Here is a 24,317-nt window from a genome sequence, read left to right as displayed (position 1 = left end):
AATGAATCCCTATCACTACAAAGGCAAACGCAGTACATCATACATCCAACTAACCACTTATCCATGCAGAAGTTCAAATAATATAAAACTGTATCCATTTAATATGCCACTGTAAGTGTTTTTCATACTCACTGTATGTAATTCAAATGTCAGATTACTGACAAGTTTAAGATATTGTATTAATATTTATACATTCTCTTCACAATTTCAAACTGTATAAATAAATGATGGTGGTAGTTATAGCAAAGTTACATGGTAATATAAAACTTTTACACTCACCTCCATATCCCCATCCTCTTCATCATCATCACTATTAAGCTTCTTTGCCTTAAGGAGTCTCTGAGCTTTGTCATCATCTGAACCTTCATCGCTGTCTGAAGAATAGATACGTGCTCGTTCCTCTGTTGGAAGAAAACAAAAACAGTTATAACCAATAGACCTTTTAAAAAAAAAAACAGATCCAAGATCAAAAACATGTAAAAAATTGGTAAACAAAATGAAGAAGTTGTTTCATGGCTATATCTTACAGACCAATTACATTGGAAACTTCCAACCTGAGAAATATAGGACAGGATTTAAAGATCCCTACGTAAACTTGACCCCTCTTTCACTGCTATTTTAGTCTGGCAATATGAAAAAATCTAAAGATTGCTGCCACACACCATGGGAAAAAAATGACAAATCTCCAAATCTCTGTGGTAATCATATATAAAAGGAAGTTATCAGGGGCGGAGTCTGGCTGAGCTGGAGTATGGAACCTCAGCGTGCTCGGATAACACCCGATTAGCAAGCCGATAACCAGTAACTGTAGCGGAACACTTCACAACCTCCTTCAGGGACAAAGGGTCCCTCCCTGTAACTCAAGATCTCGCATCGCCCACTCCGGAACAGAACACCACCATCTTCAATGCCAAGCGGCATTTAAAAAAATTGAGTTACCTAGACGCCTATCTTACCAGCACCACAATTGATTGTTTTGAGACGCATCAAAGGATTACACTCCGGGCACACAGGTACCTCCTAAATTATATATCCGTTATGGTACTATGGAAATACCCTCAGCAACTCTTTCCCATTATGTCTATGAAGGGACTTGTATGTAATGCTGGGCCTCTAACATGGTCTCTTTCATATGTGAGGAAAATATGCACTTTTTTATTTTCTATGAAGGATTGTCTAACCTCTTTTTCAATGTCCCTGAAGATATGACTTATGTTACCTTTTGCTTAGTTCGGCAGCGTGGATTCTTGCCTCTAATAAATATTCAGGGGACTATTTTCTAAGATGCAGACTTTGTTGGCCGTAGCTGCTATAAAGCCTTTATGTCTTATTACTCTGTGATTACTGAACAATGGCTCTGTTTTCTTATGTGCTCCCCAATGACGATTGAAGGCATCCCATGGTTTTACATGTGCCTCAGACATTAAATTATGTGAGGTGAGGGGGATAAAGTATCGACTATGAGACAACATTTTTTAACAAATATTGATATATTTATGGCCTAAGCGGTTAAATCCCTTTAACCTGTGGTGCAATTTAGAGACTGTGTCCTCAGCCAAGATGGACTCATAGAAGAATCTTAAATCTGATAAGTTGAAGAAAGTGCACAATCTACTACTGTTGTAACTTAGCTCTTTTTTCAAGCTTCAGAAATTCAGTATCTAATACAAATGACTCTTCGGAAGTAACTGACTCCAATGTTTCAACATCCCTGGTTGCCAAGGTTACTTTACCAGTAGACTGCAATGCAAGGAGGACATTACAAAGTTGCCTACAAAAGAGGATGTTGAATTTATCAAATCACTTACAAACAACAGTGTTGTCAAGCATGCATAAAGATATTACTGAGCTGGGGCACAGAGTAGAGGAGGTTAAAGGGACACAAGATACTATGAACAAAATGTTGAGAGTCATTACTAACCAAGCTAAAGTACAACATTCCAAGAAAAAAAAAAGCTCTATAGGAGAAATTAGAGGATCTAGAGAACTGGAGTAGGAGGAAGAAAATCTGAATGTGTGACATCCTGGAGACTATAAAGGCAGCAGAACTTCCTGCTTATGTTAAAGGATTGTTCCAACATATCAAAGAAGATCCTCGAGCAACACCTGTACAGCTTGAAAGAGCCTGGCCAAATGCTCCTCCAAGAGACATTCTAAAATTCCTCAGGTTTACAGACAAAGAGGAGATATGGCATATTGACAATTACAAAAGATCTCATACCTGGGCCACATTATAAAAATGTATATTTATTATACAAGGTTTATTACTAAAACGCTGCAAGAGCAACACATAAAATACAGATGGGGGGGGGGGATTTCCATTTAGCTTGATAATTGCACATAAAGGCAACACACATCTACAGACGGTCTCGAGACCTAGAAGAGAAAGCAAAAGGGCTGGGAATAGCCCTGAACTCACAGATTCCTCCGAGTCGCTACACAATTTATCCAAAGGTCCTTAGAAACCAAAAGAATCAGAGACCACACAATGGCAAAAAGCTCCACTGAGGAAAAGAAAGGACAGATCAGAGCTACACCATCCTACAGAAGAGGACATCTAGATATAAAAAAGTTTTGTGTGAGGTAATGGAGGTGAAAGGAGCTGGCCTTACAATATAAAAGCTGAAGAAAATGTTTTTTTGTCAAAAACGGCGTTTGCAATTATGTTCTAGAAGAGAATATATTGTCTTCATGTGAACGCAATGAGAGATAGTACGAAACATGACCATACTGAAAGTAAATGCTAAAGGTCTGAATAGCCCTAACAAAAGAAATATTGCAATTAGAGATTTTAGAGGGGTGGGGGACACACACACAATATTTCTTCAAGAAACATTTCCAGAAATAAGAGAACCAAAAACCTTTAAATATAAGTTTGGAGAAGCGTTTTATGCATCTAAGACTAACAGGGTTAGTATATTAATCAAACATAGTAAACCCTTCCAAATGTTCAACTCAAAGATAAAGAGGGTAGGTTTTTAATAGTGGTCGGGAAACTATATGTTTATGCCCCTATCACGAACATTGCTGACAATGTACTTGAGGAGTCAAAAAGCTTGCCAATAGTGGGAGGACATTTTAATCTTTCCATGAACCCTTCCAAAGATAACTCTACTAATACATCCTCTACCTCGCACCGGGTTAATTAATAAAGTCAAGCACTGCCTTAGAGGTACATGATGTGTGGAGGGTGATGCATACTGAAAAAAGGGAATATATTTTCTTTCCCGCACTCTCTGAATTAATGGATGGGACTAGCTTTATATTAGTACATCAAGCATCAATTTTGCATGCAGTGAGGACTGACCCGTCTATGGTATGATGCTTGATTAACTGGCCATCAGCTCATATTATTTTTATATTTGGCACTAGATGATGATTTACTTGATCATCCATTATATAGTTAGAGTAGTGCAGGCTTTGCAATAATTTTTCTCCACAAACTTGGGATCAGTTTCACATTTTAAAGTGTTGTGGGAGGGGCATAAGGGGACCCTGAGACATGAACTATTAAGCATAAAAGCTTAAGCAGCAAAGAATTCTCTTATATGATACATTAAATAAGATGATGCAGTTAGAGGATCAGCTTAAAGGGACAGTCAAAACAAAAAATGTTATTGTTTAAAAAGATAGATAACCCCTTTACTACCCATTCCCCAGCTTTGCACAACCAACATTGTTATATTAATATACTTTATAACCTTTAAACCTCTAAATGTCTGCCTGTTTCTAAGCCACTAAAGAAAGCCTCTTATCACATGCTTTATTAGCTTTTCAGAGCAGGGGAGTGCTAGTTCATTTGAGCCATATAGATAACATTGTGCTCACGCCTGTGGGTTGTGAACAACACAGCACTAATTGGCTTAAATGCAAGTCAATAGATAATAAATAAAAAGTAATGTGCTCAGGGGGCAGTCAGAAGAGAATTAGATACAAAGTAATCACAGAGGTAAAAAAGTGTATTCTGTGCAAAACTGGGGAATCGGTAATAAAGGAATTATCTATCTTTTCAAACAATAAAACATTTTGGAGTTGACTGTCCATTTAAACTATACCCAAAAGGCTGAACTTTATTAAAGGTAAAAAAAAGGTAATGCAAGTTATTTTCTAGATAAGGAATGTCCCTTAGACTGAAAAAAACCCATTCTGATTAATGCCCATTGGCTTATAGCAGCAACTCTTACAGTTTCATTTAGGACATACATATGCATAAAGCAGGGGGACTTGTCCTTATCAGCGAGTACTAATATGAAATATACCACTGGTACTCCTATACTAGTTTCAATTAAAACTTTAAAAACAGTGTTTAAGATTCTTTGAGACCAAAAAAACAGAATTTATGCTTACCTGATAAATTACTTTCTCCAACGGTGTGTCCGGTCCACGGCGTCATCCTTACTTGTGGGAATATCTCTTCCCCAACAGGAAATGGCAAAGAGTCCCAGCAAAGCTGGCCATATAGTCCCTCCTAGGCTCCGCCCACCCCAGTCATTCGACCGACGGACAGGAGGAAAATATATATAGGAGAAACCATATGGTACCGTGGTGACTGTAGTTAGAGAAAATAATTCATCAGACCTGATTAAAAAAACCAGGGCGGGCCGTGGACCGGACACACCGTTGGAGAAAGTAATTTATCAGGTAAGCATAAATTCTGTTTTCTCCAACATTGGTGTGTCCGGTCCACTGCGTCATCCTTACTTGTGGGAACCAATACCAAAGCTTTAGGACACGGATGAAGGGAGGGAGCAAATCAGGTTACCTAAACGGAAGGCACCACGGCTTGCAAAACCTTTCTCCCAAAAATGGCCTCCGAAGAAGCAAAAGTATCAAATTTGTAAAATTTGGCAAAAGTGTGCAGTGAAGACCAAGTCGCTGCCTTACATATCTGGTCAACAGAAGCCTCGTTCTTGAAGGCCCATGTGGAAGCTACAGCCCTAGTGGAGTCTCGTAAGCCAAACGGATGATGCTTTTAAGCCAAAAGGAAAGAGAGGTAGAAGTCGCTTTTTGACCTCTCCTTTTACCAGAATAGACAACAAACAAAGAAGATGTTTGTCTGAAATCTTTTGTAGCCGCTAAATAGAATTTTAGAGCACGGACTACGTCCAAATTGTGTAACAAACGTTCCTTCTTTGAAACTGGATTCGGACATAAAGAAGGAACTACTATCTCCTGGTTAATATTCTTGTTAGAAACAACCTTTGGAAGAAAACCAGGCTTAGTACGCAAAACCACCTTATCTGCATGGAACACCAGATAAGGCGGAGAACACTGCAAAGCAGATAACTCAGAAACTCTTCTAGCAGAAGAAATAGCAACTAAAAACAAAACTTTCCAAGATAGTAACTTAATATCTATGGAATGTAAAGGTTCAAACGGAACCCCTTGAAGAACTGAAAGAACTAGATTTAGACTCCAGGGAGGAGTCAAAAGGTCTGTAAACAGGCTTGATACTAACCAGAGCCTGAACAAATGCTTGAACATCTGGCACAGCTGCCAGTCTTTTGTGTAGTAAGACAGATAAAGCAGAGATCTGTCCCTTTAGAGAACTTGCAGATAATCCTTTCTCCAAACCTTCTTGCAAAAAGGAGAGAATCTTAGGGATTTTTATCTTATTCCATGGGAATCCTTTGGATTCACACCAACAGATATATTTTTTCCATATCTTATGGTAAATTTTTCTAGTTACTGGTTTTCTGGCCTGAACCAGAGTATCTATCACAGAATCTGAAAACCCACGCTTTGAAAGAATCAAGCGTTCAATCTCCAAGCCGTCAGCTGGAGGGAGACCAGATTTGGATGTTCGAATGGACCCTGAACAAGAAGGTCCTGTCTCAAAGGTAGCTTCCATGGTGGAACCGATGACATATTCACCAGGTCTGCATACCAAGTCCTGCATGGCCACGCAGGAGCTATCAAGATCACCGAGGCCCTCTCCTGTTTGATCCTGGCTACCAGCCTGGGAATGAGAGGAAACAGTGGAAACACATAAGCTAGGTTGAAGGTCCAAGGTGCTACTAGTGCATCTACTAGAGTCGCCTTGGGATCCCTGGATCTGGACCCGTAACCTTGAAGTTCTGACGAGACGCCATCAGATCCATGTCTGGAATGCCCCATAATTGAGTCAGTTGGGCAAAGATCTCCGGATGGAGTTCCCGCTCCCCCGGATGGAAAATCTGACGACTCAGATAATCCGCTTCCCAGTTTTCCACACCTGGGATGTGGATCGCAGATAGATGGCAGGAGTGTTCCTCCGCCCATTGTATTATTTTGGTCACTTCTTTCATCGGCAGGGAACTCCTTGTTCCCCCCTGATGATTGATATACGCAACGGTCGTCATGTTGTCTGATTGGAATCTTATGAATCTGGCCTTTGCTAGTTGAGGCCAAGCCCTGAGAGCATTGAAAATCGCTCTTAGTTCCAGAATGTTTATCGGGAGAAGAGACTCTTCCCGAGACCATAGTCCCTGAGTCTTCAGGGATTCCCAGACCGCGCCCCAGCCCACTAGACTGGCGTCGGTCGTGACAATGACCCACTCTGGTCTGCGGAAGCTCATTCCCTTGGATAGATGGTCCAGGGTCAGCCACCAACGGAGTGAATCTCTGGTCTTCTGATCTACTTGAATCATTGGAGACAAGTCTGTATAGTCCCCATTCCACTGTTTGAGCATGCACAGTTGTAATGGTCTTAGATGAATTCGTGCAAAAGGAACTATGTCCATTGCTGCAACCATCAACCCTACTACTTCCATGCACTGAGCTATGGAAGGACGTGGAACAGAATGAAGAACTTGACAAGCGCTTAGAAGCTTTGATTTTCTGACCTCTGTCAGAAAAATCCTCATTTCCAAGAAGGGAACTCTTGTTGACGGAGACAGATAACTTTTTTCTACGTTCACCTTCCATCCGTGCGATCTGAGAAATGCCACAACAATGTCTGTATGAGCCTTTGCTTTTGACAGGGACGACGCTTGTATTAGAATGTCGTCCAGGTATGGTACTACTGCAATGCCCCTCGGCCTTAGAACCGCTAGAAGGGACCCGAGTACCTTTGTGAAAATCCTTGGAGCAGTGGCTAACCCGAATGGGAGGGCCACAAACTGGTAATGTTTGTCCAGAAAGGCGAACCTTAGAAACTGATGATGTTCTTTGTGGATAGGAATATGTAGGTACGCATCCTTTAGATCCACGGTAGTCATAAATTGACCTTCCTGGATAGTGGGTAGAATCGTTCGAATGGTTTCCATTTTGAACGATGGTACCCTGAGAAATTTGTTTAGGATCTTCAGATCCAAAATTGGTCTGAATGTTCCCTCTTTTTTGGGAACTACGAACAGATTTGAATAAAATCCCATTCCCTGTTCTTTTATTGTGACAGGGTGTATCACTCCCATTTTTAACAGGTCTTCTACACAATGTAAGAACGCCTGTCTCTTTATTTGGTTTAAGGATAAGTGAGACATGTGGAACCTTCCCCTTGGGGGTAGTTCCCTGAATTCCAGAAGATAACCCTGAGAAACTATTTCTAGTGCCCAGGGATCCTGAACATCTCTTGCCCAAGCCTGAGCAAAGAGAGAGAGTCTGCCCCCTACTAGATCCGGTCCCGGATCGGGGGCTACTCCTTCATGCTGTCTTGTTAGCAGCAGCAGGCTTCTTGACCTGCTTACCCTTGTTCCAGCCTTGCATAGGTTTCCAGGCTGGTTTGGGCTGTGAGGCATTACCCTCTTGCTTAGAGGATGCAGAATTAGAGGCCGGTCCGTTCCTGAAATTGCGAAAGGAACGAAAATTAGACTTATTCTTGGCCTTGTCGGCCTATCTTGTGGAAGGGCGTGGCCCTTTCCCCCAGTGATGTCTGAGATAATCTCTTTCAATTCTGGTCCGAAGAGAGTTTTACCTTTGAAAGGGATGTTAAGCAATTTTGTCTTGGATGATACATCCGCTGACCAAGACTTTAGCCAAACCGCTCTACGCGCCACAATTGCAAACCCTGAATTTTTCGCTGCTAATTTAGCTAATTGCAAGGCGGCATCTAAAATAAAAGAGTTAGCCAACTTAAGTGCGTGAACTCTGTCCATAACCTCCTCATATGGAGTCTCTCTACCGAGCGACTTTTCTAGTTCCTCGAACCAGAACCACGCTGCAGTAGTGACAGGAACAATGCACGAAATGGGTTGTAGAAGGTAACCTTGCTGTACAAAAATCTTTTTAAGCAAACCTTCCAATTTTTTATCCATAGGATCTTTGAAAGCACAACTATCCTCGATAGGAATAGTAGTACGCTTGTTTAAAGTAGAAACTGCCCCCTCAACCTTAAGGACTGTCTGCCATAAGTCCTTCCTGGGGTCGACCATAGGAAATAATTTCTTAAATATAGGAGGGGGAACAAAAGGTATGCCGGGCTTCTCCCACTCTTTATTCACTATGTCCGCCACCCGCTTGGGTATAGGAAAAGCGTCGGGGTGCACCAGAACCTCTAGAAACTTGTCCATTTTGCATAATTTCTCTGGAATGACCAAGTTGTCACAATCATCCAGAGTAGATAACACCTCCTTAAGCAGTGCGCGGAGATGTTCTAATTTAAATTTAAATGTCACAACATCAGGTTCAGCCTGTTGAGAAATTTTTCCTGAATCTGAAATTTCCCCATCTGACAAAACCTCCCTCATGGCCACTTCAGATTGGTGTGAGGGTATGACAGAACAATTATCATCAGCGCCCTCCTGCTCTTCAGTGTTTAAGACAGAGCAATCGCGCTTTCTCTGATATGCAGGCATTTTGGATAAAATATTAGCTATGGAGTTATCCATTACAGCCGTCAATTGTTGCATGGTAATAAGCATTGGCGCGCTAGATGTACTAGGGGCCTCCTGCGTGGGCAAAACTGGTGTAGACACAGTAGGAGATGATGTAGTATCATGTCTACTCCCCTCATCTGAGGAATCATCTTGGGCAATTTCATTATCTGTGTCAGTACTGTCCTTACTTTGTTTGGACGCTGTGGCACAATTATCACACAAATTTAAATGGGGAGACACATTGGCTTTCATACATATAGAAAATAGCTTATCCGAAGGCACAGACATGTTAAACAGGCTTAAACTTGTTAATAAAGCACAAAAACCGTTTTAAAACAAAACCGTTACTGTCTCTTTAAATTTTAAACAGAAACACTTTATTACTGAATATGTGAAAAACTATGAAGGAATTGTTCAAAAATTACCAAAATTTCACCAGTGTCTAAAAGCATTCAGAGCTTTAACCCTTAAAATAACGGAACCAGAGCCGTTTACAAATTTAACCCCTATACAGTCCCAGCTACAGCTTTTGCTGAGACCTAACCAAGCCCAGAGGGGAATACGATACCAAATGACGCCTTCTAGAAACTTTTCCAGCTATTTTCAGGTCCTCACACATGCATCTGCATGTCTTGCTCTCAAAAACAACTGCGCAGTAATGGCGCGAAAATGAGGCTCAGCCTACAACTGGGAAGGCCCTCCCTGACTGGAAAAGGTGTCTAACATAGTGCCTGCCGTTAAAAAACGTTCCCCAAGCTTATAAATGTGAAATATCAGCATAAACATGTATAAAATGCCCAAATAAAGCAATCGATTTAGCCCATAAAAGTGTCTATACCAGTTTTATAGCCCATATTATGCCCTTTATTCTGTTTGAGACTAAGAAAATGGCTTACCTATCCCCATGAGGGGAAAAATGACAGCCTTCCAGCATTACACAGTCTTGTTAGAAATATGCCTAGTCATACCTTAAGCAGAAAAGTCTGCTAACTGTTTCCCCCAACTGAAGTTACTTCATCTCAACAGTCCTATGTGGAAACAGCAATCGATTTTAGTTACTGTCTGCTAAAATCATCTTCCTCTCACAAACAGAAATCTTCACCTTTTTCTGTTTCAGAGTAAATAGTACATACCAGCACTATTTTAAAATAACAAACACTTGATAGAAGAATAAAAAACTACATTTAAACACCAAAAACTCTTAACCATCTCCGTGGAGATGTTGCCTGTGCAACGGCAAAGAGAATGACTGGGGTGGGCGGAGCCTAGGAGGGACTATATGGCCAGCTTTGCTGGGACTCTTTGCCATTTCCTGTTGGGGAAGAGATATTCCCACAAGTAAGGATGACGCCGTGGACCGGACACACCAATGTTGGAGAAATGAAATAAAACTCAATGTGTTTTCCTGCTGCTCTTTCATACACATAGGCAGCATTTTGGAGTACAGTGTCCTTGACTAAAGGATAAACCTATTAAGGTACGGCACTTGAGTTTCTTTTCCTTTTGAATCACAAAGAACAACATTTAATAAAAAAAGGAAAAGCTGTAGAGTTTTTGGGACATAGCTTGTATCAATTAAAAGGACCACTAATTGAATAATTGAGAAAAGCACAATAAAAATGAAAATGGAATAGCACTTACACTGAACTTAAAATGAGCAACAGTATATTGTCTGGCAAATTTCAAAGGGAATCCGATTTCCCTGCTCTTGTATCATGTGACAGCCATCAGCCAATCACAAAAAAACACATGTATATGCTGTGCACTTTTGCACAAGCTCAGTAGAAGCTAGTGCCTCAAAGTGCACATATTAAAAGCATGTGCACATTTTGATAATGGAAGTGTATTAAAAAGTCCCTTTAAAATTGCATGCTTTATCTGAATCATGAAACTGTATTTTTACCTTAGGCGCCCTTTAACATGAATAATAAAGAGGATACATTTATTGCATATTACCTCTTGTTCCACCTTTGAATCTGTTTTTGATGGCTGCCAAGCTTATAGACTCCTCTCCTTCGTCTTCATCATCATAGCGATCAGGCTCAAGGTAGTTTGCACTGAGGCCACGTTGGTGCTGCTTTTCCCTCATTCTCCTTTGCTGGGACTCTCTGCGGATTGATGCTCTTAATCGCTCCTCTTCTTTCTGTTGGAAAAGGACACAAAGTTTCAGTTTCCTGTAAAGAAATGTTTTAGAAAATGTTACCAATAGCAATACCTTGGTTCAGTCATTTGGAGAAAGAAAAAAATATATATAAAATTAATTATTCTGAGGAATTTTTATGTAAAATTACTGAAGTGCTGAATAAGTCTGCCAGTCACTGTATAGCATTAAACATGTCTGCTTATTTTTACCTTAATCATCTCTGTCCGCTGTGATTCTGGATCACGTCCTGCCATTGGTAGAATTCGAATCTTCTGAGTTTTAGAACACCTGTCTGCAAGTGACAGTGTCATCTTCCTGTGAGTGGCGCTGTCTGTGGAATGAGGCCTTGTGGGAAAAGAAAAAATATAAATAAAATAGCATTTACTAAACTGAATAAACAAATCTACAGCAAGCACAGCGTAAATGGCCATTTTGCCAGTCTAGAGTTACCTGAATGTGAGTTTGGTTTTGAACACAGCCTGGCCCTGCAGACCTGTGCCTTGTCTGATAAAGAGATGGTTGTGGTCCCCCTGGAGTGGAGCTTTGTATACGTCAAAAACTTCATTCCCCAAATGTAGTGACATGCTGTATGAGGGGGAAAATATTAGGATCATTTCTTGTTTCCATCTATTGTAACTTAAAAAGACATTGTACTCTAAAATGTTCTCTACATTAATGTTTTCCCCAGTGGTCCATTTTATCAGATTGAATGTATTTAATGGTTTGCAAAACATTACTTTACCTTTGTTATATGAAATAGCTAATTATGCCTGTTGTATCCCCACCTATAGTGAAAAAGAGTAACACATTTATTCTCTGTAGAAAACTAAGTAAACAGGAGACATTCGTACTGATTAATCTTGAAGTGTGGGGTATGAGGGAAAGATGTTCGCTATGTGAAATAGCTGGTTGTGCTATATCAACCCCAGCCATAATAAGCATTTCAATACCTAGCAAATATATCTGCAGGTCTGATTTACTTGCAGGGTCAGCCCATTGTTATGTCAACTATTTCAAATTCAAAATTAAACATGGAGGAGCAATTTCATATACATTTAATACTCTCCACTAGGTATAGTCATTTGGAACACAAAGGAGAAACACATTTTATAGTGGTGTCTCTTTAAATTTATTGTTTGAAATCCACTATTAATTTTATGCAACCATTATAAACAAAATCAAGTACATACATAGATGTGATGACGGTAAGAGTGCTTTTTATTTAGCAAAATGTTTTTGCACATTAAAAGGATATTAAAAAAGATGTTCATATAGTAAAAACAAAATGTGTTAAATCAAAGTAAAAACATAAAAAGTAACAAAAAGTGTGTAAAAAAAACAGCAAACATTCATTTTCTTGCAATGAACATTTTTCATTGTAGCCCCTGCCTCTTCTGAGCATGAGCAAAAACAGAAGCTGTATCTCTAGTATTGTCTGAATAGTAAAACAGCTCAATATACCCTAGAAGATTTATGACAGCAAGCTAGATTAGCCTCCTTGTAGGGCTGTGACAGGAAGTAACAGACCCTGCACAAATGAAGTAAAAATAAAAAAATAAAAAAGGTAAAATCCTTTTAAAATGATGAATACGAACTGCAATCATTTTTAATATAAAAAAAAAAAATCTGGCTAATTTTTAATGTGTTCTCAAATATCAATTTTACCTACTGGAGTGTATTAAATAGTTTACAAATAGCTCCTTCACCTTTATTTTCTTATTTGAAATAGCCAATTCCGCACATTGTATCCCCACCCATACTGAATATTTCTGAACAAAAGTTAAGGTTACAAAAAAAAAAAATTTTTAAAATGATTTAAACAAAAAGGTTTAAATAAAATAATGCTCCCCAGCTGTGACAGAGAGGTAACTCTTAGGGCTTGATTTATCAAGCTAGGGGTGCCTGTCCCTCCCAGCTCGCCTATGGCGGGCAGCAATCCGCTGCCAGAATTCAGCATTGCACAAGAGGGCTATATCCTTTATTGAAGAAATAGCAATAGATGTCTTGTGTGATTGGCTCACCCATGTGCATTGCTATTTCTTCAGCAAAGGATATTTGAAGAATGAAGCCATTTAAATAACAGAATTAAATTGGAATGTTTAAAATTTTGTTCTATATCTGAATCATGAAAAATATTTGGTTTCATGTCCCTTTAACCTTAGATTTACTGACACCGTCTATTCCAGTTTCTGCTGATACAACATTAAAGTTCAATTAAACTTGTTTTCCTTGAATATATACATTTTTAGGTTTCCTAATTAAAATGTGTCTGTTTCATTACTACCAGTAAGCTGATGATGCCCAGATCTACCTCTCTGACCCAGGCACTTTATCTTTTATATTTATGTAACCAGCATATTTCCTGCATGCTAATGTTCTAGCTAAAGATCAAGATACAATTTTAGCACCTTCTGTTCCGCCTTTATTAAATTTCAAATACCGTTGATAATCCTACAATCTCTTTATCCCTAAATGTGGGTAACATTTGACTATGCCCTATCAGTTACCTATAACAATCAGTCTTGCTATAGGTAAATCCTGCCATTGTAAAAACCTCCAAAACCCGACATTTCTTCACACAAGATGCAACTAAAATTATTATTAACTTCACAATAAAAACCCACCTTGAGGGACTTCCGGGAGGCGGAGCTGGAGAGTGGAAGCAAGGACAGAGAGCTCCGGACAAGCGATAGTAATAAACTATTAAAAAACCACTCAATCAGCTCCAACGCACAAGCCTTACATGACCCTTAGCCCTTAACACCTGGGACAGGTCAGTGTTGGCCAGAGAAGCGTGTGGGGGAAACTCACCGCCCCGGCACCCGGACAGACAGTACGTCGGTGGTGCGAAAGCGCAGCAACCATCTCGCCCGCATAAGGCATAGAGGCATACAAGCGACGATACCGGAGGAGTGCAAAAAGGCACAAAAGATAGCGGAGGAAATCGCCCGGTACCCACAGAGACAGTGAGTAACAAAGAGACCATTTTACACACAGCCAAAAGACCCACGTGGCAAGGGTAACATATTATAGCGGAGTGAACGGAACGGCAACTTAAGAGAACCACGCTATACATTGCAAAAAAGACACTACAAAACCCGACATATATTTGTATCAGAAGGGACACTGGTCAGAAACAAAGGGACAACATACCCAGAAATACAAATCACTTGAAGGGGTAATAGCGCACAGGCTACGCAGCGCACAGAACTTACAGGCCCCTACACAGACATCAGGTGGAGAGAAAGAACATACAAGATAGAGAGCTGGGCAGAAAGGTCATTAACCCCAAAACAACTCCCTTACTACACATAACAGCAGAAGATACGAAGGGGGGTGCAACACAGCAAAGGGATTGGGCCCTGAGAAAGGAAAAATTAATTATTGGAAAGGAGGTAATCGATTCACATTCAGAAATGATGACGCCATGTGAGGAGTAAAACCCAATGGCCTGAACCCCCCCCAATGCCCCAATACACCCTCGCCTGAACAAGCACAGCGACATTCCTATAATGGTGAAGACCAAGACCTCATTGAGAGACTAACATAACCTACCAGGACTACAGATACTCCTATAGGGCCAATTACACAAGGGGTGCAGCCGAGCAAAGGGGCATACATATCTCCCTTAGAACTCTCACTAACCCGATTCATGTTTTAATAAGAAGCTCAATTGTCAGACAACTGTATGCAAAAATATTATCATAGCTTCAAAAAAAGAACAGAAACCATGACATCCAGGAACAAAACTGCAGAGCGCAAAACAAGGCATTTGGCAGAAATACATGCGGAACCCAACAATGAAGACGCAACATTTGACTCTCAATTACATGACACTCACCCCATAGTCTCTCAGTTGTCAGCGTTGTTCCTCCCAAAGATTGAACAGCTCCAAAATGGGATGGACTCACTCTCGTCTGAATTCAAACACTTCTCAACAAGATTGACACAAGTTGAACAAAGAATCTCAGACACAGAGATCAGACAACGGGATACCAACACGAACGTCACACAACTTCAGAGACAAAATTCCATACTGCTAGCAAAAGTGGATGACCTGGAAAACAGGTCGAGGAGGAACAACTTGAGGGTTGTGGGGTTGCCAGAGTCAGTTCCAGGCACAGATCTGATACATTTTGCAGAGGTTATATTACTACAAATTCCAGAAGCCAACATACCGTGTGTAGTGGAAAGGGCTCACAGAGTAGGTAGGATGAGAGAAATGGACAATAAAGAAGCACCACCTCGGCAAGTTATGATAAAATATTTAAATTTTAAAGACAAAGTACAACTGTTGAGAGCATACAGACAAGTTGGACCCATCCAATATGAGGGCAAAAAACTACACATCTTTCAAGACTACTCAGCGGATGTGACCAGGAAGAGGAGAGAGTTTTCCCCATATTGTCGACAATTCATAGAAAAAGGAATCCCAGTGGCATTATTATACCCAGCAAAACTCAGGATTCAAACACCTCAGGGCCCAAGACTCCTTGACTCAACGGGCCAAATACAGAAGTATCTCAGACAAGCTGCAGGAGGTGGAAACCAGCAGGAAGAAGAGCACGACCTACCGGTAGAGCAGTAAAAATGACACTGTATCAACATCCCTATAGGTCAGGTTTCATACAAGCAAGGCAAGACCCGCTATAGGACTGGTAGAAACACCAAGAGCAAAAGGAGAAGAAAGACCAAAGGTCTTCACCTAAGGACTTAAATAAGACACAGCAATGAACAGTTATAATAAGTATCACAGTTCAAGTTATTGGGGGGGGGGGGGGAGGGGCTTGTTACTTAATTGTTATTTAATAGATACATCGTTTTCTGTAAAGTATATGAAGGTTGGGTGTTGGGAGACTAAGGTAATCAAGACAAGCTATTATTTAAACTGTTTTTCTCTTATCCTCGACAAGCAGGTTGGAATCAGCTCACGGACTCCCCTGGGACTCAGCTACAATTCATAGAAAAGGAAAATAAGTAGGCCATAAACATCTTTAAATACTTCTGGTGAACACAACAAGGGTAAGCGCTTACTAGACGAACACACATACCATACAAACATACATAAAAGATACATTTCATTCATAGCACAATGGCACTAAATCAGATCAAGATAGTAGCATGGAATGTGGGTGGGGTCACGTCACCCGTTAAGAGAAAAGCAATTCTTAAATACCTTAAAAAACAAAGAGCAGACATTGCAGTGTTGGAGGAGACACATTTATCCCAAGGAGAACACAGGAAACTCCAACAAGATTGGGTGGGGGAGGTCACCTTCACACCATATGAAGCTAGAAGAGCAAGAGGGGTAGCCATTCTATTCAGAAAACAATTACCATACAAGATAACACACAAGGAAATAGACAACGAGGGTAGATATATCATTCTAAATATAGAAGTGGAACAAACGACATTTACTCTATGTGGACTGTATGGCCCCCTACACAGGAAGGCTGAATTTTGGCAAACATTACAAAGAAAACTATTGACTTATACAGGGACACAACTAATAGTGGTAGGTGACTTTAATATCGCACCACAGGTACCAGCGGACAGATTCCCCAACCCAGACATTCTAGGGAACAAAAAACAGCCAGCCATATACTGCAAGAGAGACACAAGGATACTGAACAAATTTAAGAGGGCATTGAAAGTGACAGACATCTGGAGGGCAAGGTACCCAGACAGTAGAGACTACACATGCATATCCCCATCTAAGCAGACACTATCCAGGATAGACTTCTTTCTCACATCATACACTTTGGGCACACAGATTATGGACACTAAAATTGATACAGTCACAATCTCAGACCACGCACCAATCTCCATGACCATGACGATAGGGCCCAGGCGACCCAAAAGGGAGGGTTGGAAATTCCCATACTATTTGTACAGAGACGCTAATCTGCTAAATCACCTCAAAGGAGAATGGCTGCATTATGCAGAAGCTAACAAAGCACATATGACAACACCGGCCCTATTCTGGGACACAGCTAAGGCGGTTTTAAGAGGAGTCATAATGTCATACGCATCAGGGGTTAACAAGAAATACAAACAAAGGGAGGACATACTACTACGACAAATCACAAACGCATACAATAAATATCTTAGAGCCCCGAACACAGAGAACAGGCAAAAATATACTGAAGTTAAATTACAAAGGGACACATTTTTGATGCAAAATGCTAAAGGCACCATAACCAGAGCCAGGGCACGTTTTTACAGATATGGCAATAAGATAAGCAGCACCCTAGCCAACATCACAAGGTTAGTGAGAAAACCTAACGTAATACAGACACTGAAGATCCAGGGCAAAACTTTAATCACGGAAGATGAAAAGCAGCAGGCATTCAGCGAATACTACTCAGAACTATATACACCACATTCAGTAGACGGAAGACACAGAGATCAGTTTTGGGAAAACATTAAATTACCCCAAATCACGGAGGAGAACCTCCAACTATTAAACGCACCAATCACAATACAGGAAATACATAAGACAATAGGACAATTACCCCTAAATAAGACAGCAGGACCTGACGGCTTACCCAATGAATTCTACAAACTGATGAAAGAGGAAATATTGGCACCACTAGTCACGCTATTTGATAAGATAACAGGAGGGGAGGAGCTAAGTGACAGATTCACAGAGGCACATATCTGTGTCCTCCCAAAACCAGGTAGGGACCCCACAGCCAGGGAATCATATAGACCCATATCACTATTAAATAGTGACTATAAAATTTTCACAAAAATTTTGGCCAACAGGCTAGCTATAATACTACCATCCTTGATCCACAACGACCAAACAGGGTTCATCAAGGGCAGATCATCAGTCCTCAACATCAGGAAAGTACAATTAGTTTTACAACATTACTGGAACACTAGAAAGGGAGGAAAAACAGACACTCCATCACAAAAAGCATGTATGCTGGCGATCGACGCGGAGAAGGCTTTTGACAAGGTGCTGTGGGAACATTTATTCCACACGTTGACTAGATATGGAATTAAGGGCTCCTTCTTCGGGTCGGTCGCCAGCATTTATAGATCAGCTCAGGCAGCAGTAATCATAAATGGCACACTCTCTCCAAGATTCCGACTGGGAAGGGGGACGAGGCAGGGCTGCCCCCTGTCCCCTCTCCTTTTTGACTTGGCCATGGAGCCGCTAGCATTCAGAATTAGGGCTGACACACAAGGAATAAGGGTGGGGAAGGCGACATTGCACCTATCCCTGTACGCAGACGATATGATAGTATTCATATCAGACCCAGAAAGGGACACACCACGACTAATGTCTATTATTGAGGACTTTAGCAAAATCTTGGGGTACCAAATTAACAAAGATAAGAGTGAGATCTTGTGGCTATCTCCATCTGGCTATAAAGAAGACCTAGGATTTAACTTTAAAATACTAGAGGACACTATTAAATACCTGGGGATTAGTTTATCAAAGGACCCAGCCAGATGGTATGCACTTAACTATAAACCGATAATTAACAAAATTATAGAGGATCTAGAAAATTGGAAGGCATTACCGATATCAATGTCAGGTAGAATTAGCCTGATAAAAATGATCCTGTTTCCTAGACTTATGTATCCCTTCCAGATGCTCCCCATGCTAATGCATAAGAAAGATCTGAAACATTTAAACACACAATGGGCGAAGTTTATATGGTCAGGGAAAAAACACAGGCTTAACCTGGAGAAGATCATGTGCTCGGTTCATGCAGGAGGCTTTGGTCTACCAAACCTGGAACTATACAATTGGGCCACAACTAGCAAATACGTCTTGGACTGGCTAAGCAACACAAACCATTTCACACACAAGGAAATAGAAAGCAGTATGGTTCAGCCATGGGCATTAGCTATGTTACCACACATGGAAAATCACAAATTACACACATGGTCCAAGGACTTTCCAATCTTTGGGGAGTCAGTAAGGGCCTGGACGAAAATGTGTAAGTGGATGGGGGTATCACATACACACACGAAATTTATACCCATGGGGGGGAATCCTGACTTCCCGGCAGGTCTGACGACAAAGCCATTTCAACAATGGAAAGACAAAGGCTTACACACTGCTAAACAGTTGGTATCGGAGTCCACAGGACTGATCCATACATTCCAAGACCTACAAAAAGAATACACACTACCTAGACAACACCATTTTGCATACTTGCAAGTCAAACACTACGTTACACAGTTACAGAAACACAGATTTCACAGATCATACTGACCCGATATCAAAACTGGTTGCTCGAACATCCCAAGGGGGTCACTCTGTTTCCCCAATATACAAAATGCTGATAGAAAAGCCAAACCAAAAGCACAAGGCAAGCCTGGGCGACAAATGGTCAGACATACTGCAGACACCAATTTCGGAGGAACAAATTACAGAGAACATAGAAAAAGTCAGGAGAGCCACCATAGGAGCAGACATAAGGGAGATGCACATCAAAACGATTCATAGGGCACATATCACCCCCAGATTATACAGTAAATGGGCGAAGGACACAGAAAATTTATGTGTCAAATGCAGACAGCCAGACCCTGAATATATACACTTACTTGAGACTTGCCCAAGACTGAAAAAATTTTGGGCCATGACGGAAAGATGGATAAACAAGATGTGCTCCACACAGATTAAACTAGATGGGAAAGCTACAGTACTTCTTGACATCACAGCTAAACTAGGCACACAGAAAAGACTTATACATAACATAATCCTTACAGCAAGGAAATTAATCCTCAAGGAGTGGAGGAAGAGGGAACCGCCAACACTAAGACAGCTCAAAAGTGCGCTACGGCAACAAATGATAATAGAACAGTTTGATACCATGAGTGATGTAAAGGATAGGGTAAAGGTTTTCATGAGGAAATGGGAGAGGCTGATCCTACAACAGTCAACAGAGATACAAAAACAGATATTGCACCCTTTCCGCAACTCAGAATACATTTTAACTGCACAACTGAGAGGGGAATGGACCATACTGTAAACACTACAAATTGAAAAAGCGAGTCCCAGGGGGGAAAGGAGTCCACTGCTGAACATAAAAGTGAGGAGGTAATTAACTGCAGAATACTAACAGCAAAGAATCATAATGGGCAAGAACTTTTACCAACCTGAAAGACACAAAACGCTATACATGCAGAAATGATAGGAGAAGAAGGGGAGAGGAGTATAAGGAGCCTCAGAAAAGGAGGGGCAGAGATAGAGAGGATAATTGAATAGGGGAGATGGTTGAAGTTAAATAGGGGAAGGGGCGAGATATAATGAAGAGGGGAGGGCAATTCAGCAGCAAAAATGGATCATAAGTACTGTTGTTGAAAGTATAACATGTTTTTCGATTTTATTGTTATCACGTGACTAAAAGTTTGTGAATGCGAATGCTGTTGGAATTGTCACCCAATAAAAATCTTATTTAAAAAAAAATAAAATAAAAAAAATAAAAAAACCCACCTTGACTACTGCAATTCAACCCAAATTACTGTCAGTGCCTACTTTAATGAATGAAATATCTTCATCTGCTGTATTTGCCAGTATCTTATTGGCCCCTTAGATTTCCAGGACACCCCCCCCCCCAAAAACAAAACAAAATAAACACATCAAAAACATACAAAGGCATACATAAAACAGTGCCCTTGAGTACTCCTAATGTATAAATATAACCTACCCATCTGATGCTGCACATAAAGAATTTACAACACACGGTGTATGATGAAGAGCACCGTCAGCTTTGCAACAAGGTTGTATTAAAATATAGTAGGCAGGGGATTCAGATGCTTCATTAGAATTTGGAAGGGGGCAGCTGCTCGCGGAATTTGGGTATTTCCAGAGCCAGATTTCTTCTTGTGAAATTGCAACACACTAAGACCTGCACTTTCCCAAGAAGAAATCCGGCACCAAAAAGAGATGGATGCCGCGAGCAGCTGCCTTCTGCATTCGGATATTAAAGCATCCAAACGCCTATGCTTGAAATTTTTAAAAAAACCTTAGAGATCACCTGATAAGGTCTGATGTTGGATCAGAGAGAACCACAAGACAGAGCTATATCACACAGAAATCAGTGGGCTCATAACTATGTCTTGGCTGCTCTGCCATTCAATGATCAAGGGCGCAGAATTTGTCCATTCTAGAACAGGACATAAATTTAAAATGAAAGGGTACTTTACATGCGAGACCACATATATTATATACTTGATAAAATGCCCATGCTCTATGATTTACATAGGATAGTCGACCAGAAAGGCCAGAGAACGCATGAATCAGCATAAGTCAAACATAAGATGTGGTAACACAGAAGCACCAGTAGTTCATCATTTTTTAAAAGCAGGCCACAGTATAAGCCAACTCAGGTAGCAAGTTATTGATCATGTAGGAAGACTTAAGACAGGAGGTGATAGAGAGAAGGTTCTCACATAAAAAATGTTTTTGGATACACCAATTAGACAGTATGCACCGAAAGGGTTAAATAGGGAAATTGATTTTTCAGTTTATGTTTAAAGCTAGGGAAGATAGTAGTGTATCAAACTGCTTCTCTAATTATGATTTAATCTTGTTATACGGGTTATTATGAGCTATATGAGAATGCACCACTAGATGGAGCTAATAACAGGTAACGTCTCAGATATTCTACCTGTTGGTAATTAATTGGTAATTGTCAGGCCTATAAGTAAGAGGCTTTAGTGAATGTGTAATATATGCATGATTAAGGCCTGTTGGGTCAAAACGTCGCATTGTTTGTATTTGAACTAATAAATTAAGTATTTTTTAAGTGGTGCTGTGGAAATTGTTGTATTTCCTATAGTACAGGGGGAAGGCAGTACCCCCCTCCATGTGCATAACAATAAAGGGAAAAAAAGCTGAATTTATTGTGCTGGGCCAAATTGGATGTTACAGTATGCCTGAAATATAGCTATGCATGTTACCTGAAGTACTCTCTACAGAATATTTAGGAGAAAAACAAATCAAAAATACCTACATTTCCTATGAAATGCCATTTTTGTAGAACACAAGTATAATTGAAGTCAAATTATAATCTCTAAAACTCTAAAGTCACTGACCTGCCATCAGACCATTTGACGATCCTTGCATTACTCTCCCTGATATCATTTCCCTCTTCATCACGACGTACTCTCCACCTTATTGTGTTTTCAACCTATTCAAGTGTTGGAAAAAAAAAACAGAATTTATGTTTACCTGATAAATTACTTTCTCCAACGGTGTGTCCGGTCCACGGCGTCATCCTTACTTGTGGGATATTCTCTTCCCCAACAGGAAATGGCAAAGAGCCCAGCAAAGCTGGTCACATGATCCCTCCTAGGCTCCGCCTTCCCCAGTCATTCGACCAACGTAAAGGAGGAATATTTGCATAGGAGAAATCATATGATACCGTGGTGACTGTAGTTAAAGAAAATAAATTATCAGACCTGATTAAAAAACCAGGGCGGGCCGTGGACCGGACACACCGTTGGAGAAAGTAATTTATCAGGTAAACATAAATTCTGTTTTCTCCAACATAGGTGTGTCCGGTCCACGGCGTCATCCTTACTTGTGGGAACCAATACCAAAGCTTTAGGACACGGATGATGGGAGGGAGCAAATCAGGTCACCTAGATGGAAGGCACCACGGCTTGCAAAACCTTTCTCCCAAAAATAGCCTCAGAAGAAGCAAAAGTATCAAATTTGTAAAATTTAGTAAAAGTGTGCAGTGAAGACCAAGTCGCTGCCTTACATATCTGATCAACAGAAGCCTCGTTCTTGAAGGCCCATGTGGAAGCCACGGCCCTAGTGGAATGAGCTGTGATTCTTTCAGGAGGCTGCCGTCCGGCAGTCTCGTAAGCCAATCTGATGATGCTTTTAAGCCAAAAAGAGAGAGAGGTAGAAGTTGCTTTTTGACCTCTCCTTTTACCAGAATAAACAACAAACAAGGAAGATGTTTGTCTGAAATCCTTTGTAGCATCTAAATAGAATTTTAGAGCACGAACCACATCCAAATTGTGCAACAAACGTTCCTTCTTTGAAACTGGATTCGGACACAAAGAAGGCACGACTATCTCCTGGTTAATGTTTTTGTTAGAAACAACTTTCGGAAGAAAACCAGGTTTAGTACGCAAAACCACCTTATCTGCATGGAACACCAGATAAGGAGGAGAACACTGCAGAGCAGATAACTCTGAAACTCTTCTAGCAGAAGAAATTGCAACCAAAAACAAAACTTTCCAAGATAATAACTTAATATCTACAGAATGTAAGGGTTCAAACGGAACCCCCTGAAGAATTGAAAGAACTAAATTAAGACTCCAAGGAGGAGTCAAAGGTTTGTAAACAGGCTTGATTCTAACCAGAGCCTGAACAAAAGCTTGAACATCTGGCACAGCCGCCAGCTTTTTGTGAAGTAAAACAGATAAAGCAGAAATCTGTCCCTTCAAAGAACTTGCAGATAATCCTTTCTCCAAACCTTCTTGAAGAAAGGATAGAATCTTAGGAATTTTTATCTTGTTCCATGGGAATCCTTTAGATTCACACCAACAGATATATTTTTTCCATATTTTATGGTAGATTTTTCTAGTTACAGGCTTTCTGGCCTGAACAAGAGTATCAATGACAGAATCTGAGAACCCTCGCTTTGATAAAATCAAGCGTTCAATCTCCAAGCAGTCAGTTGGAGTGAGGCCAGATTCGGATGTTCGAACGGACCTTGAACAAGAAGGTCCTGTCTCAAAAGGTAGCTTCCATGGTGGAGCCGATGACATATTCACCAGGTCTGCATACCAAGTCCTGCGTGGCCACGCAGGAGCTATCAAGATCACCGATGCCCTCTCCTGATTGATCCTGGCTACCAGCCTGGGGATGAGAGGAAACGGTGGGAATACATAAGCTAGGTTGAAGGTCCAAGGTGCTACTAGTGCATCTACTAGAGTCGCCTTGGGATCCCTGGATCTGGACCCGTAGCAAGGAACCTTGAAGTTCTGACGAGAGGCCATCAGATCCATGTCCGGAATGCCCCACAATTGAGTAATTTGGGCAAAGATTTCCGGATGGAGTTCCCACTCCCCCGGATAAAATGTCTGACGACTCAGAAAATCCGCTTCCCAATTTTCCACTCCTGGGATGTGGATTGCAGACAAGTGGCAGGAGCGAGTCTCCGCCCATTGAATGATTTTGGTCACTTCTTCCATCGCCAGGGAACTCCTTGTTCCCCCTTGATGGTTGATATACGCAACAGTCGTCATGTTGTCTGATTGAAACCGTATGAATTTGGCCTTTGCTAGCTGAGGCCAAGCCTTGAGAGCATTGAATATCGCTCTCAGTTCCAGAATATTTATCGGGAGAAGAGATTCTTCCCGAGACCAAAGACCCTGAGCTTTCAGGAGTT

At 40.8% G+C, this 24,317-nt stretch overlaps 1 protein-coding gene across 1 annotated transcript in view; it reads right to left on the bottom strand.

Moving 5' to 3' along the window:
* Positions 1–24,317, bottom strand: part of LEO1 (LEO1 homolog, Paf1/RNA polymerase II complex component) — a 74,718-nt gene that overhangs the window by 17,652 nt on the left and 32,749 nt on the right. The window contains exons 7-11 of the mRNA XM_053717478.1: positions 22,003–22,097; positions 11,389–11,523; positions 11,148–11,283; positions 10,752–10,938; positions 280–401 (exon numbers count right to left, since the gene is read on the bottom strand). Of these exons, the coding sequence (XP_053573453.1) occupies positions 280–401; positions 10,752–10,938; positions 11,148–11,283; positions 11,389–11,523; positions 22,003–22,097 (675 nt within the window). The remainder of the gene's footprint in view (positions 1–279; positions 402–10,751; positions 10,939–11,147; positions 11,284–11,388; positions 11,524–22,002; positions 22,098–24,317) is intronic.

The sequence above is a fragment of the Bombina bombina genome, chromosome 6 (genome assembly GCF_027579735.1).
Source record: "Bombina bombina isolate aBomBom1 chromosome 6, aBomBom1.pri, whole genome shotgun sequence".
Taxonomy (NCBI): Eukaryota; Metazoa; Chordata; class Amphibia; order Anura; family Bombinatoridae; genus Bombina; species Bombina bombina.
This window is presented reverse-complemented; position numbering and strand designations above follow the sequence as displayed.